Source organism: Spinacia oleracea, chromosome 1 (genome assembly GCF_020520425.1).
Source record: "Spinacia oleracea cultivar Varoflay chromosome 1, BTI_SOV_V1, whole genome shotgun sequence".
NCBI classification, from domain to species: domain Eukaryota; kingdom Viridiplantae; phylum Streptophyta; class Magnoliopsida; order Caryophyllales; family Amaranthaceae; genus Spinacia; species Spinacia oleracea.
Genome location: NC_079487.1, coordinates 38978034 through 38991412, shown reverse-complemented (window position 1 = coordinate 38991412; position 13379 = coordinate 38978034). Strand labels below are relative to the sequence as shown.

The 13379-nt window shown below is 34.4% G+C and overlaps 2 protein-coding genes and 1 long non-coding RNA gene across 4 annotated transcripts; 2 read left to right on the top strand and 1 right to left on the bottom strand.

Annotated features, from left to right (window-relative positions):
• Nucleotides 1-856: 856 nt before the first annotated feature.
• On the top strand, nucleotides 857-3474 carry LOC110797710 (uncharacterized). The gene is made up of 2 exons (XM_022002814.2): nucleotides 857-1310; nucleotides 2327-3474. Exons 1-2 carry the CDS (start codon nucleotides 1175-1177, stop codon nucleotides 3190-3192), a joined length of 1002 nt encoding a protein of 333 aa, XP_021858506.1. The 5' UTR covers nucleotides 857-1174; the 3' UTR covers nucleotides 3193-3474.
• Nucleotides 3475-4057: 583 nt separating this feature from the next.
• Nucleotides 4058-7235, top strand: LOC110797709 (probable inactive purple acid phosphatase 16). Its single transcript, XM_022002813.2, has 5 exons — nucleotides 4058-4537; nucleotides 5819-6043; nucleotides 6151-6427; nucleotides 6509-6677; nucleotides 6783-7235. The coding sequence occupies exons 1-5, from the start codon at nucleotides 4279-4281 to the stop codon at nucleotides 6993-6995; spliced, it is 1143 nt and encodes a 380-aa protein (XP_021858505.1). The 5' UTR covers nucleotides 4058-4278; the 3' UTR covers nucleotides 6996-7235.
• Nucleotides 7236-7908: 673 nt separating this feature from the next.
• LOC110787813 (uncharacterized) lies at nucleotides 7909-10066 on the bottom strand. Of its 2 annotated transcripts, none has more exons than XR_008926532.1 (2): nucleotides 9805-10066; nucleotides 7909-8157 (listed from the first exon to the last, which is right to left on the bottom strand). It is a non-coding gene; the product is annotated as an uncharacterized lncRNA (long non-coding RNA). The 2 variants fall into 2 exon arrangements; XR_008926533.1 differs by lacking the exon at nucleotides 9805-10066 and adding an exon at nucleotides 8839-9446.
• Nucleotides 10067-13379: the final 3313 nt, after the last annotated feature.

Genomic DNA, 13379 nt, shown 5'->3' with positions numbered 1-13379 from the left:
GATCCCGATTCTATATATATATATATATATATATATATATATATATATATATATATATATATATATATATATATATATATATATATATAGTGTGTGGTCCGGGCGTTGCTCCGGGTTTAATTTAAGCGCGGTTTACTTTTTGTAAATATGTGTCCATATAGGTGGTGTCGTTAACAGATTGTCGTCGTGGCGTAAGATCAGTGGCCGATCAACAACCTTCCAATCTGAAGCCCCGTATCCGAAAATCAAAACAAAATTGAATCCTCTTATTTGTGATTAGTTGATTATTATACCTTCGTTAATGTTTTTCTCTTCCGTACTCATAATTACACTCCATTACCCCATGTTTTTTCGTTTTTAAAGCTTAAGATGGAAAATTGAGAGGGAAAGAACTGTACATTTTAAGTACAGTAATTATTCCCTTTTGTTTTTTACTTTCATTTTTCTTTAATTTATTTATTCATTTTTTAAAGATTACATTTGTATTTATATGAAAAGATATGACATGATGGTAGGAATTGTAACTTTTAATTGATGAGTTCCTATGTTCTATCCTTATTACATAATTTTTTGTTATCAATGTCATGTCATGATGTTAATTAATGGTGATGTGGCGTTAGGAGGGGTCTACGTGGCACATATACGTTTTTATAAACGTCTTTTAATATAATAGTAGAGATGCTTTCGTGCATTACACGGGTCAAAATACTAGTTGTTTTAATAAATACTCTAACAATATTTTTGCTATATTTACATTACATTGTAATCGTATTCTCATTCCAATTGATTTCTTACTATATCTATGCTTTCGACTCCTATTCTCATCTCAATTCGGATTATAGAGCTATGTAATCGGGTATTCGAGAATCGGATGTATCCATTTTGAGTTTGGATAGTAATTTACTTAGCCCCACCATATGATATAACCCCCCCTCTCAAAACTTTCCTCCCAGGAACCTCGGCTTTCTCTCCCCCAAATAATAATAATATAAAATAAAATCAAAGCTATAGCTAATACTGTGGTAATTTGGTCGCCTTCAAAAAAACCCCTCTTTTCTTGCAACAGTTTTTCTGGGTCCGTTTAATTTTCGCAGAATTTTTCTGGGTTGGTTCAATTTTTGCAGAATTATTCTGGGTTTTTGAAATTTCAGAACAATTCTTGGTGGTTTAGGCTATGATGGATAATAGTAATTATAATAATAGTAATAATAATCGTGTTTACTGGAAGAAGAAACCAAAGGAGGAGAATTTCAATGGTGGTTCAAGGTCGAGATCACAGAACAATAACAAGAGGTCTTCTTTTGGCAACGGTAATTTGTCAGACTTTCTATTTTTGATCTTTGTTGTCTGTATTCTCTGATAATTATCTGTTTCTTTCAATTAATTTACTTTCTTTTGGGTGTTTAACTTTAAATTTGAGCTTACTGCCCAGAAAAATTGGATTTGGGTTTCTTGAAATTTCATATTTTTATTGTGATTATAGTGTTGATGGCTTATTTTACGACAATTACACGTCCTGAAATCGACAGCGCCCTAGTGGCTCGTTTTAGTGTGTAATTAAATTTTAAAAAATATATGTTGAATTTAGAAACAATGAAATCGAGTACTCCGTAATAGTTCATAAACATACGTGTTAAATTAGGAAATATTGTATTGGTGTATCTGACATTGATATATTTGGAAGATATTTCCTGATTTATATGTATTTATTTGTTGAAAACTTGAAATAGCAAGGAATAAAGTGTTGAGAATCTTTTTGGACACTATTTTTGGTGTTTATGTTGCGTATTCCCTTATACACAACCTTTGTCTGTGCTATAAAAGGGTTGAAGACTAAAGCTGCTTATGAAAACAAACAACTTTTATGTTTGATGGAAAGACCGAAAGAGCAACTTATGATATGGAATATTTGGATTTGAAATCATCATTTTGGAAAGTCTAGCCTAGTTGAGCAATACCACATGAGAATGTTGCAAGGCAATTCAGATTGTTGTCACTTAAAAGTCGCAAGCCAGCGATAGCCGATAGGGAAGCGCTGGTCCCCTTCCCTGTGAGGAATGGCCATGTTTAGGGACTGTGCGTTAGTGTTTGCGCTATAGAAGGACAGTCCTAAACCGTGTCTTTCCATATTCTAAGTGAGACGATCATGATAAAAACTAATCAAATTCTGTAGATTAGATTGGGGTATGCAAATATAGAGAATTCATAATGTGGCAAGATAAGTAGAGTTAGGACTTGGGACTTATCAGATTGCTGTATGGTTCTTTTTTGTTTCTAATTCTATAACCTAGCAAACAATGTGGTCATCCTCCACTTTACTGTGTAGGTTGGGAGCAGCAATCTGTTCTTTCACTGGAGAAGAAATTCTGTGCAACTGTTGGTGGAGTTTCATGGAAAAAGGTATTAGATACACAAAAATACATGTTCCAGGATGAAAAGGTGATAAATTGGAAAGACTCTGCAGTGGAGGAGGCTTTTTGGAATGCCAAGAAGCGGTTTTGGGCAGATATTCTCGGCCATCCTTGTGACATTGAACTTCCGGATCCTGACATCTTCATCCACGAGATTGACTGGGATACCAATGTTGACTCTGAGCTCATGTTGGACTTGGAAAAGAGAGATTCAGATAACTTTTGTGAGTCAGATCACAAGTACAGTGGTGTAGTTGTTGGGATTCCTGTGGTTCCTGAGCAATATGTATTAGCATCCATGGGATGGGGGGATGTTGAAGAAAAGGATCCACAGTCGAACAATCCTGACAGTTTGAATAATGCAGAGAAAGGTTGCTCGAATAATGGCTGGGAAGATGATCATCACCATCGGGGTGACAATAATAATGCAGAGAAAGGTTGCTCGAACATTGGTTGGGAGCATGATTATTATGATTATCGGGGTGACAATAATAATGCAGAGAAAGGTTACTCGAATAATGGCTGGGAGGATGGTTTTGTTTATGTTACTAACAATATGGTTAACCACGAAGAAAATAATTATTATGGTGGATCAACATGGAATGGCTACAATAACAAGTCGGACCATGGAGGTTGGAATTCATCCAAGTTGAACATCTCCCAATTCAACCATGGTAATGACAGGTCATTCACTGGTGGTTATGGAAGCAACAGGAGAGGCAATTTTTCTAATTTCAACCGTCCTGTGGTAAAGTGGAAACCCGTTTCAAGGCAATGGTAGATTATCAGGACTCTGAACAATTTTTGCAGCGCGCTGTTGAAAGAACATTAGCTGGTGGTATTTTGTTAATACATAATAATCAAAATTCTTTTGTTAATCTAGAACCATAATGGCGTACGTAGATGGAGATGATGGTACTAATTACAGTACATAAACTATTTTGTAATAATACAAGGTTCTTTAGTAGCTTGATGGTAACCAACTAGGTGAACGACCTTCACCTGCTGTGTTTTATGTGTGTAACACAACGATATATCATATATGGATGATCTTGGGGTGTAAGCACTCTTAATAATCTCGTGTTCTCGATAATTTTATTTCCTTTTTCAAACGAATCATCTGTTTACAAGAAGTACAGAGTCATTTGTTCCAGAAATTCAATTAGCTTCACTAGTCACAAGTTCTTATTGCCTATCATTTCCCCCCTTGTTCGTTTCAGATAAGTTTGGTTCTTGATGCCCTCAAATTTGCAAAATCCAATTAATTAATTAGGCTCTCTTTGTCAATGAAACTTCACAAATATATGCCAAAGAATATCTCATTGTTACATTGTTACATTGTTACATTGTACCTCCCAACATGCCTTAACAAAAATGGAAAAGAAACTTAGTTAAACAATAATCAAAAGGAGTTGCTATGGAAGTAAGCTATAATGCTTTTACTATTCTACCCTTCTCAAACATCGGTATGTAACAACTAACAAGCATGACGAATCATGCATACGAGTATTTTTAATCTTTGTAGCATAATAGAAGTAGACAAGTAGTTGACTATCTTTCTAACCATATAGAAGGATATAACATATAAGTACGGGAAGGAAAATGATAAAGACCGGATTCTAAGTTCTTACAGTCGTGTATTGCATCGTGTTGGACTAAACCCTTCTCCGTGTGAGCGTTAACCATCAATTTACATAGGGGCATTTTGGGCAATCGGGTTAGTTTAAAACTTTTAAGCATTACTTATCCTCTTTTAGGAAGCAAAAGTAGCAAACTAGACCACTCATAACAAAACTACCTCAAATTGGTAGCAGTCCAAGTCTAGCAACATAAGGAGGGAGGGGATCCTCTCGATTTCCTAAAAGAAATGGAGGGGCAAAATGGAAAACATAAAAAATTCTCCGTCCTTGTTTTGGTTCTACTCTTGCCATTAATAAGTTTTGTTTCAGTGGTGGTTGTTAAGCCAAGTACAGGAAAAAATCTTCAAGTACGGAAAGGCTCGACCTTCAAGATTACAATCTTTGCAGACTTGCATTTTGGTGAAGACACGTGGACTAGCTGGGGCCCTCTTCAAGATATCCACTCTACCAAAGTTATGTCTTTTATCCTTGATCAAGAGAAACCAGGTGATGATCTGTTGTATACCTAAAATCTCTGTTTTATATCCGGATGTAATTTTACACTCTCTCACGTTCTCTGGTGTACAGCATAACGGATACATTAAGCCGTACCCCATTGGTCTAGTTCATATTTGTCATATGAATTTTATGATATATGATCTGAGAATTTCCTATATAAAAGTGAACAATTTTCTACTCTTTTAGGCACTGTATTTTACTTTTTAAGAGTGACAACTGACAACTGGCAACTTTTTTTCGAACATATGTGTGGCTCTTATTTTCAAGTGAAGTTGTACAATGCTTATGCTTATCTATTCACTTCACAGCTGGCCCTCATGTTCCGCATGTATAACAATAGTAAATAGAGGATTAGAGGCTAGCTGTAGACCTGTAATGTTGGTACAGTTTTTATACAGCATTCTAGAGTCTAGTTTTTCACTATTTTCGTCCCAATTTAGAGGAAGTTGATACATATACCCCTGGGTATGGAATAATGTCATACCCTGAGCTCCCATTGGTTATTTTAATTTCACACAAGCAACTCCACATGGGATTTAAATTTAAATCTAAAATAGCAACCCCACATGGTATTTATAAATCTAAACTAATCACAGCACAGAGTATGACACTATTCCATACCCAGGGGGTATATGTAGCTTTTTCGCAATTTAGATGTCAGTATGTCACGTTAATAGTTTAAATTATACTCCCTAATATCAAAGTAACAGTAAATTTTGGACTGAGAGAGTATTCTTTAATAAGTCAATTCCTAGTTCGATCTGTCAAAGTTCAAACTAACTCTACCTTTTTAGTGAGCGTTATTGTTGGTTTATGGTTGTTTGTTGTCATGCCATATGTCCAAATGGGGTTATTATTTCATTAGAACAAGTTCTGTTCTAGTTAAATATAAGCAGAGTTGGTAAAGGTGAAAAATCTAACTGGTGACGACCAAAACATTTGGTCAGACCGTCTAGCATAATACCTGCTCGGCTACTCAACCAATTTTCTATCACTTTGAACATCAATCTTGTTTTGGTCTAATACTGATTCAGCTAGCTAATAAACAGTTTTACAGAGTTATTTAGTTGACTAAGTTATCACTATTTTGTTTAATTGCCTCAGGCATCTAATACCTTGTTTATCTGTATGACTGTCTGCTTAATGCTATTTGCGATCAGTACCATATTGTTGTTCTGTGTTAGTATAAGCATGATTTCGATGAGATACTGAAGTGATCACGAGTAGTCAGTCTGCTGCTTGAATTTATAACTACCATTACGTATGCAGACTTTGTGATATATCTAGGAGATGTTCTCACAGCTGATAACATACCGATTGCAAATGCAAGTCTGTATTGGGACCAGGCGCTCTCACCAACAAAAGATAGGTGCATTCCTTGGGCAGCTGTTTTCGGAAACCATGATGATGCCCATTTTATATGGCCAACAGAATGGTTTTCAGATAGTGGGATTCCCCCTCTCAAGTGTTCATCACTAATTTCATCATCTTCAGGTGATCAATTAAGTTTCTTCTCAAACAAAAAATGATACTCCGTAGTTTAATTAGTATTCTTTGAGATTCCAAACATTGATTTAATTTGATTCTTCCTTGAATTGAAGGGGAGGATAATTGCATCTTCATGGGCACAACCCGTTTGCAATTGATGAATCATGACATCGGGAGCAGTGCATTATCATTCTCTCAAAAGGGTCCTAATAATCTATGGCCTAGTGTATCCAATTACGTCCTCAAAATCTCATCGTCAGATGATTCAGAATCACCAGTAGCCTACCTATACTTCCTAGATTCTGGAGGAGGGACTTATCCGGAAGTAATATCAACTGTACAAGCAAAATGGTTTAACAGCACAGCTCAGGAAATCAACCCTGATTCGAGGTACAAAAGACCTGCATTTGTTGATTCATTTTCTTCAGGTTTACCAGTAACTAAATTGACATGTTTAAGCTACACTTTCAGGGTGCCAGAAATAATCTTCTGGCACATTCCTAGCAGAGCTTATAAAACTGTGGCACCTTCTGGTGTGATTAATAAGCCTTGTGTAGGATCGATAAACAAAGAGAGTGTTGCTCCTCAAGAAGCTGAACACGGGATCATGAAGGCCTTAGAAGCTCGACCTTCAGTTCAGGTATGCAATCAACTACAAACTATATATCCTAGTACTTGGACATATTTTTAGAATTTACATGACCTTACTATGTAGTTTCATTGTCTGCTTCTTGTTATTTTTTAGGCTGTTTTCGTAGGGCATAACCATGGACTAGACTGGTGTTGTCCTTACAAAAAGTTTTGGCTTTGCTTCACACGCCATTCTGGTTATGGTGGTTATGGAAATTGGACTAGAGGAGCTAGAGTACTCGAGATCAACGAGCAGCCATTCTCTCTCAAGTCGTGGATTACGATGGAGGATGGTTCTCTACATAGTCATGTTTTCTTGAGCTCTTGATACCATTTAATTAAGGCTCTCTTTGGCAACACTAACTGAAATGAAGCTGAAACTCATAAGTTAACTGAAATTGATAAGGTAGTAACTGAAACTGATAAGGTAGCTGATTAGATAAACTGTTTGGTAAATCTGATTGGTTAAGTTATTGAATTTTTAGCTTATTTTTCATATACTCATATATCAACATTATATATTTTTATTCTTCTAATGAATTAATTAATAAATACGGAGTACATGGTATTTAATATCTTTGGTGCTTAATTTGGGTCTATGAAACTAAATCTATTACAATATATTGAAAGGAGTCTAAAAGAAAGTATACGTGTCACGTGACGCTCTGCTTATGGGTCGTTCGCTCCATGTAATCTTTTATGTACATTAAAAAAAAGGTCAAACATGGTTTGAACCTCCTGACCCTTGAGTTTAAACAATAAAACTTTTACCACACTACTACATTTCTAATCAGATGCGACGCCTAAAATAATTGCAGTAGGCATCAAAATCCGTTGCATTAGACCTAATGCGACGACAAATAACCCTTGCATCCGGTGGCGTTGCATTAGGCCTAATGCAACGGAAAATTGATACAGTCGCATTACGTGAACATCTAATGCGACGTTCCTTAGATGGGGTGTCGCATTAGTTCTTTAGCTAATGCGACGGGTATTTTAGCTAATGCGACGGGTATTTTAACTAATGCAACGGGAGTTTTAGCTAATGCGACGGGTATCTGAGATAGCTTAATGAAATAATACAACGCATTTTTCCCTAATGCAACGGTAATTTATTGTCCAAAAAATCTGTTGGACATCTAATGCAACGGGTTCATTTATTCGTAATAATAATAATAGTAATAATAATAATAATAATAATTATTATTATTATTATTATTATTATTATTGTAATTTTAGAAAGGATGCCAAAACAAAAGGTTTTCATTGACTTAAATAGTAATATTACAATTTTGGTGCCAATAGGACACATGCATTACACAATAGTTGTTCACAAATTAATTTAGTGTTTTTAATGGCAAAAATACATAAAATCCATAGAAACAAATTAAAGATTACTAGAAATCACAAAATGACCCAAAAACAAACAAGAGCCTCCACCGTCTCATTTGCTAGATCTACATTTCTTCTCCATTTAGCTCACCCTGCTACTGCAAGTTTAAATCACGAATGGACACAAGTTAAAGATGGTACGCTAGCTAAAACATGATAAATAATATAATAAAATTCATGTTTACTCAAATAAAAACATGAAATTTTACAAAAAAAGTAAGCAATACCTAGATACAACTATTTTTAAATGAAAATCTCAATTCCTTAAAGTTGCATCTGTATTTGACAACCATACAATTCAAATAAGAAAAAACAGCAATATCATAGATAATCCATCACTATCTCTCCTTAAAAATGCAAAGTATCTGTTCTTTATGAGAGAAATTCAGTGGGAATATGCTAATGAATTCAAAATGTATAACACCCAACTAGCCCAGAGACAAATTTACCAATCAGTATCAGGCCACTCAAAAAGCAGAAGAAATCAAATTGATACAAAATAACAGCAAAAATTTTATTAGAAAGAAAGGAAAGTATATATATGGACATAATGAATATACATGTACACCAGCTAGCACAGTGCTGGCAGACCACCAAAGAAGCATAAGCTCATAAATGGAGCATCTGCACTATGTTTCCACACAAACACAATAACAATTAACAGCTGCATTAGCCCAACTATACACTACCAAAAAGAATAAGCAGTTAATACAAAGCAAAAAATACTGCAATCTCAAGAACAAAAAACAAATCAGCTAACAAGCTGAGACAACAAAAACCTGTATGTTGTTTCTGGTTTGATTGCAGACTTATATACGTAGCTGGATAATGACATCGTTAAATAAAATATTAGTGGGAAATGTAAGAATAGAGGTGTTTTAAGTGTTTGCTGGGCATGAAGGTGGTGATGATGAGACAGTGGAGATCTGTGGCATAATCTTAGTGAATTCTGGGATAAAGGCTATACTTATATCTTCCAAAGGGATGAACACTGTCCTGAAAACTTGTCTGGGCGGTCTAACAAAATGGTATCTCTAAAGGGACTTGCCACTCATCCTGATACTACATTTACCTATGTTTGAAACTCAAGGATGTTAGGGGTGGCAACCGTGTAGACATTGACAATGGTTTTGCAGAGTACTACTACGAGTACGAGTGCACAATAAGAGAATGACTAAATGATGAAACATAGCCATCATGATCCAAAAAGATAATCCAACAATACCCTTAATCTCAGTACAGTCACAGACTGTATACCTGGTATGACAGTGAAAAGGTCAGTGACAATTCAAGTTTTCAATTTTCCTGGAACTCCTGCTGTTATTGTGTTATGTACAGTATATATTCCAAGTTTCTGAAATATATCTTGGTGGATGATTTGTGAATGTTTTTTTGTCTTTTTTTCTTTTATGGAGAAACAGGTTGGTGGATGGAGCAAAGTATATGATGGACTAACCTATGTGACAGTCAGGGGTGCAGGGCATGAGGTTCCGTTGACTCCCCTTGACTTACATTGCTTCTGTTTCACCAATTCTTAAGGAATCAGCCCATGCCCTAGATAACACTTACAGATTAAACTTTGTTGCACCAAAAAGTTTGACTTTGCTCGTAGCAACATATCCCCTAGTGAAGTTTCCTTATTAAACCCATCCAAAGACCCTATTTATATCACCAAAATTAATATGACTTAAACATATGCATAAGTAGTTGCAATGAATTGTGGAAATGTGGAGTAAGAGGATTACCTTGACATCCAAATGAAACTGAAAGGCGAGTAAGCATGCAATGGGCATGCGGATGAGATAGAATGTTCCCAACTTTATGTACATAGCAAACTGCTGCCAGCCACATCCCCTGCATACCCCTGTTTCGCGGCCAAAAACAACATCACAATTGATTATTAACTACTGACAGAATGAAAGATAAATCGCAAAGGCGTGTGAAAAGAATTTAAATTGGATAATGTATGACCTGATAATATGCCTTGAATTGAGTCAAAGAATATTGAAAGGCATGAAGGAATTATGTCCTTAGACATTTCCGGCAATTACTAAATACAAATAGGAATTAATTATGAAGATAATAAGTTAATTATTTTAGTAATCATATTTGCTTGCTAGAGAATAAATGTGATTAGTAGGACAATATTGATTGGACCTACAACTAAAATAATTTAATCCTATAAGGTCACACATATAAGCACTAATTGGAATGGGCCCAAAAGGCCCGATGGCAACCGGTCTATTAAGGGAAAGAATGTTGGGCCTTGGTTTTGTGTTAACCTAAAACTCTCACATTATAATAGTTATAATGTCAGGGATTTAGAAATCACGTTCATTCAAAATATCTGACAAAAAGAAAAACACAAAAACCCTAATTCTAATTCTCTAAACGCCGTACATCCCAAACAAAGCAAGAGACAGATTGTGATCGTTCTCTTCCGTACTAGCATACGTGGGATTCAATTCGTGCTTGTGGACTGAGTAGAGGAGCAACAAGTGGGGCTCTAAGATCTTCGAAGCTTGCATACGAACGGGAGAACACGCTTCAAAGGTGATTATTCTTTCGACTTAATCTGATCTATACTATTGTTATGCATGAGATCCTGTGATAGATGTTAGGAAATTGTTTCCTGAAATTCCGCTTTATGCATCTATATGTTCCTACAGTGGTATCAGTTTTAGCCTCTTGTATAATATTTTATGATCATGATTGTATGCAACATTATTATTTTGATTCAATTAAGGGAAGATTTATTTATGGCTTGAATTTGCACAATTAATATATGATATTAATTGATTGGAATCATTAAATCGTGATTTAATTAATTTTTGCTCAAAATAAATTTATAAAATTCCGAAATTTTTATCACAGGGTCAAAATTAACAGTTAATATCACATAAAAATTTTCGGATTTTTTAAAATTAAATTCGTCAGATTTTAAATTATTTAATGGTTAATAAGATTAATCATGGAAATAATTTGATAACAATTAAAGATTTGATTTTTAATTTGTTAAATAAATCTACTGATTATCCCCTAATTTTTATACAATAGCCGAAATTTTTTGGTAATTTTTTAACTAATTTTCGGAATTTTTGTATATTAATTATTGAATTTGGTTAATTTTTGTGTTTAATTCGATTAATCATAAAATTTAAGGATAACAATTAAAATTTTTGATTTTATTTGTTAAGAAAATTCAATAGATCTTCCTGGTAATTTAATTCGAATTTTTCGGATTATAATTGTTATTTTCTTGAATTATTTGAATAAATAAGATAATTATGCCTTAAATTTTGAATTCTTGTTAGATTTAATTTTAATAAAGAGTTTAAATTGAAATCTAACTTCTAACAACCCTACAATTCAGTTTAAGGATTGTTAATTTATTCAAATTTTTTGCCATTATTTTCGGATAATTAAACACCTAATTAAATTTGTTAATTTTTAAACAAAAGTTGGATAAAGATTAATTAAATTTGGGTAATTGTTGCACAAATTTACAAAGAATTATCCACCATGGCTGGGTGGCCCCACCTGCGACGGTGGATCCACGGTGGAGGATGAATTAGGGCGGTGCAAAACCGGTGCGGGTGGCTGAGACAGGCGGTAGAGCAGCGACGCTGCTGCTATTGCCTCGCTGCTCTCTGTTTGCTGTCGGCATGGCCACTGTATGGCCTTGCTGCAGGTTTTCCGATGGTGGCTGCGTCGACCAGTGTGGCTGGATGCTAAGCCGCGGCGGCTGGCCGGCGGTCCTGATGGCTGCTGGCTGGCAAAGCCGTGAAGGTGTTTGTTTTAGATACTGGGCTTGTCGAGAGTTTTGGGAAAAGTGTGATGCTGCATTTAATAAAATTAAATTAAAAAAAAAAAAAAAAAAAAAAAATCCTAAATCAGTTATTCAGTTTCACGTGAACTTGAAAGAAAATCTGATTTCCTAAACAAGGCCCAAATTGGAAAAGTTTATTTTAATTTAGTTTCTCTAAAGTTAAAATAATTTTATTTTGGTAATTTTGGAAAATAAGATTTTCTAAGTTGAGCAATTGATAAATTTCTATTAAATGCAAATTCTTGAATAATGAGATTATTGCCATATTTAAATAGTAATTGAAATTAAAATAATAAAGATTCATAAATAATGTTAAATTTAAATTGTTTAAGTTTTTATAATTATTTTGGAAATATTATTTGCTTATTAACAGTTAATAAGTAAATAATTTGTGTTTAATATTTTTTGATATTATATGCGTGTATGGAACATATATGATATTTTGTTACAGGCAAGTGACTAGTATGGCCCAAAATAGGATAGAAAATACGATCTGCGTATCGTTTTGTATTCTTGTAAATTTTGAAATACGATCTGCGCATCGTTCTGTATTGTTGTAATTTAATTTAAAAGTTTAAATTAGATTATAAAGTTCGTATTATGAGTTCGATGAAGTAAGAAGGTTCAATCAAAAATTCAAGGATGGAGATCCAAGAAAGATGTACAGGAACCCAAGAAGATTTGAGCTTATTTTTTAGGGGCCATACTAGGATCACATTTATTTTTATGCATTTTATATTGCCTTAAAATGCTTATTGAGTTTATGTATGTGGTTATTTAAAGCAATGTGTTCACTTTTAATTAACCAACATAGTAAACTTAGGTCCCAAAATAATATTGAGTTTAAGTGCTTTTCCATACAACACCTATAAAGCCTTAGATCATGAGTAATAGGTTCTGCCAAAGCAGGGTGTTGCTTATAATTCCGGGGATAGTAGGGTAGGTTTTTTGAAACTTACATGTTAATGTTTGGTTTAACTCAACAAAACTATCAAAAGACAAAGTTTTGGGTTTTGAAGCTAAGAGATAGGAAAATACAAAGAGTTGTTAACCTGTCTACCAAGAGTTATAATCAGTTATAATTAGTAAAATGTTTACTTACCTCGAATACTATAAATTAAAGTAGCAGGGCCAAAGTCCGTTTAATTGTAGTGGGAGGGGATCTTGGTTAATTCTTTATTCAATGGGGACTTCTAATTTTGAATAAAGGGTAGTAGTGAATTGAATTTGTTTAATTGCTACTTTTGATAAACATTATATTGAATCTTGCTTTACTTTTTATTGTAGTTATCATGTCTGGTGCAAACAACTCTACTTTTAACTTGCGCCCTCTAATTGAAAAAGACAAACTGAATGCTACCAACTTCCTACAATGGCAAATGGCTGTGAGAATTGTTCTCAGAGCGGAAGGAAAAGAAAGTGTTCTTGACAATCCTCTCCCTGAACCCTTGCCAGAAAATGCTACTGCAGCTCAAAAGCGAGCTAGACAAA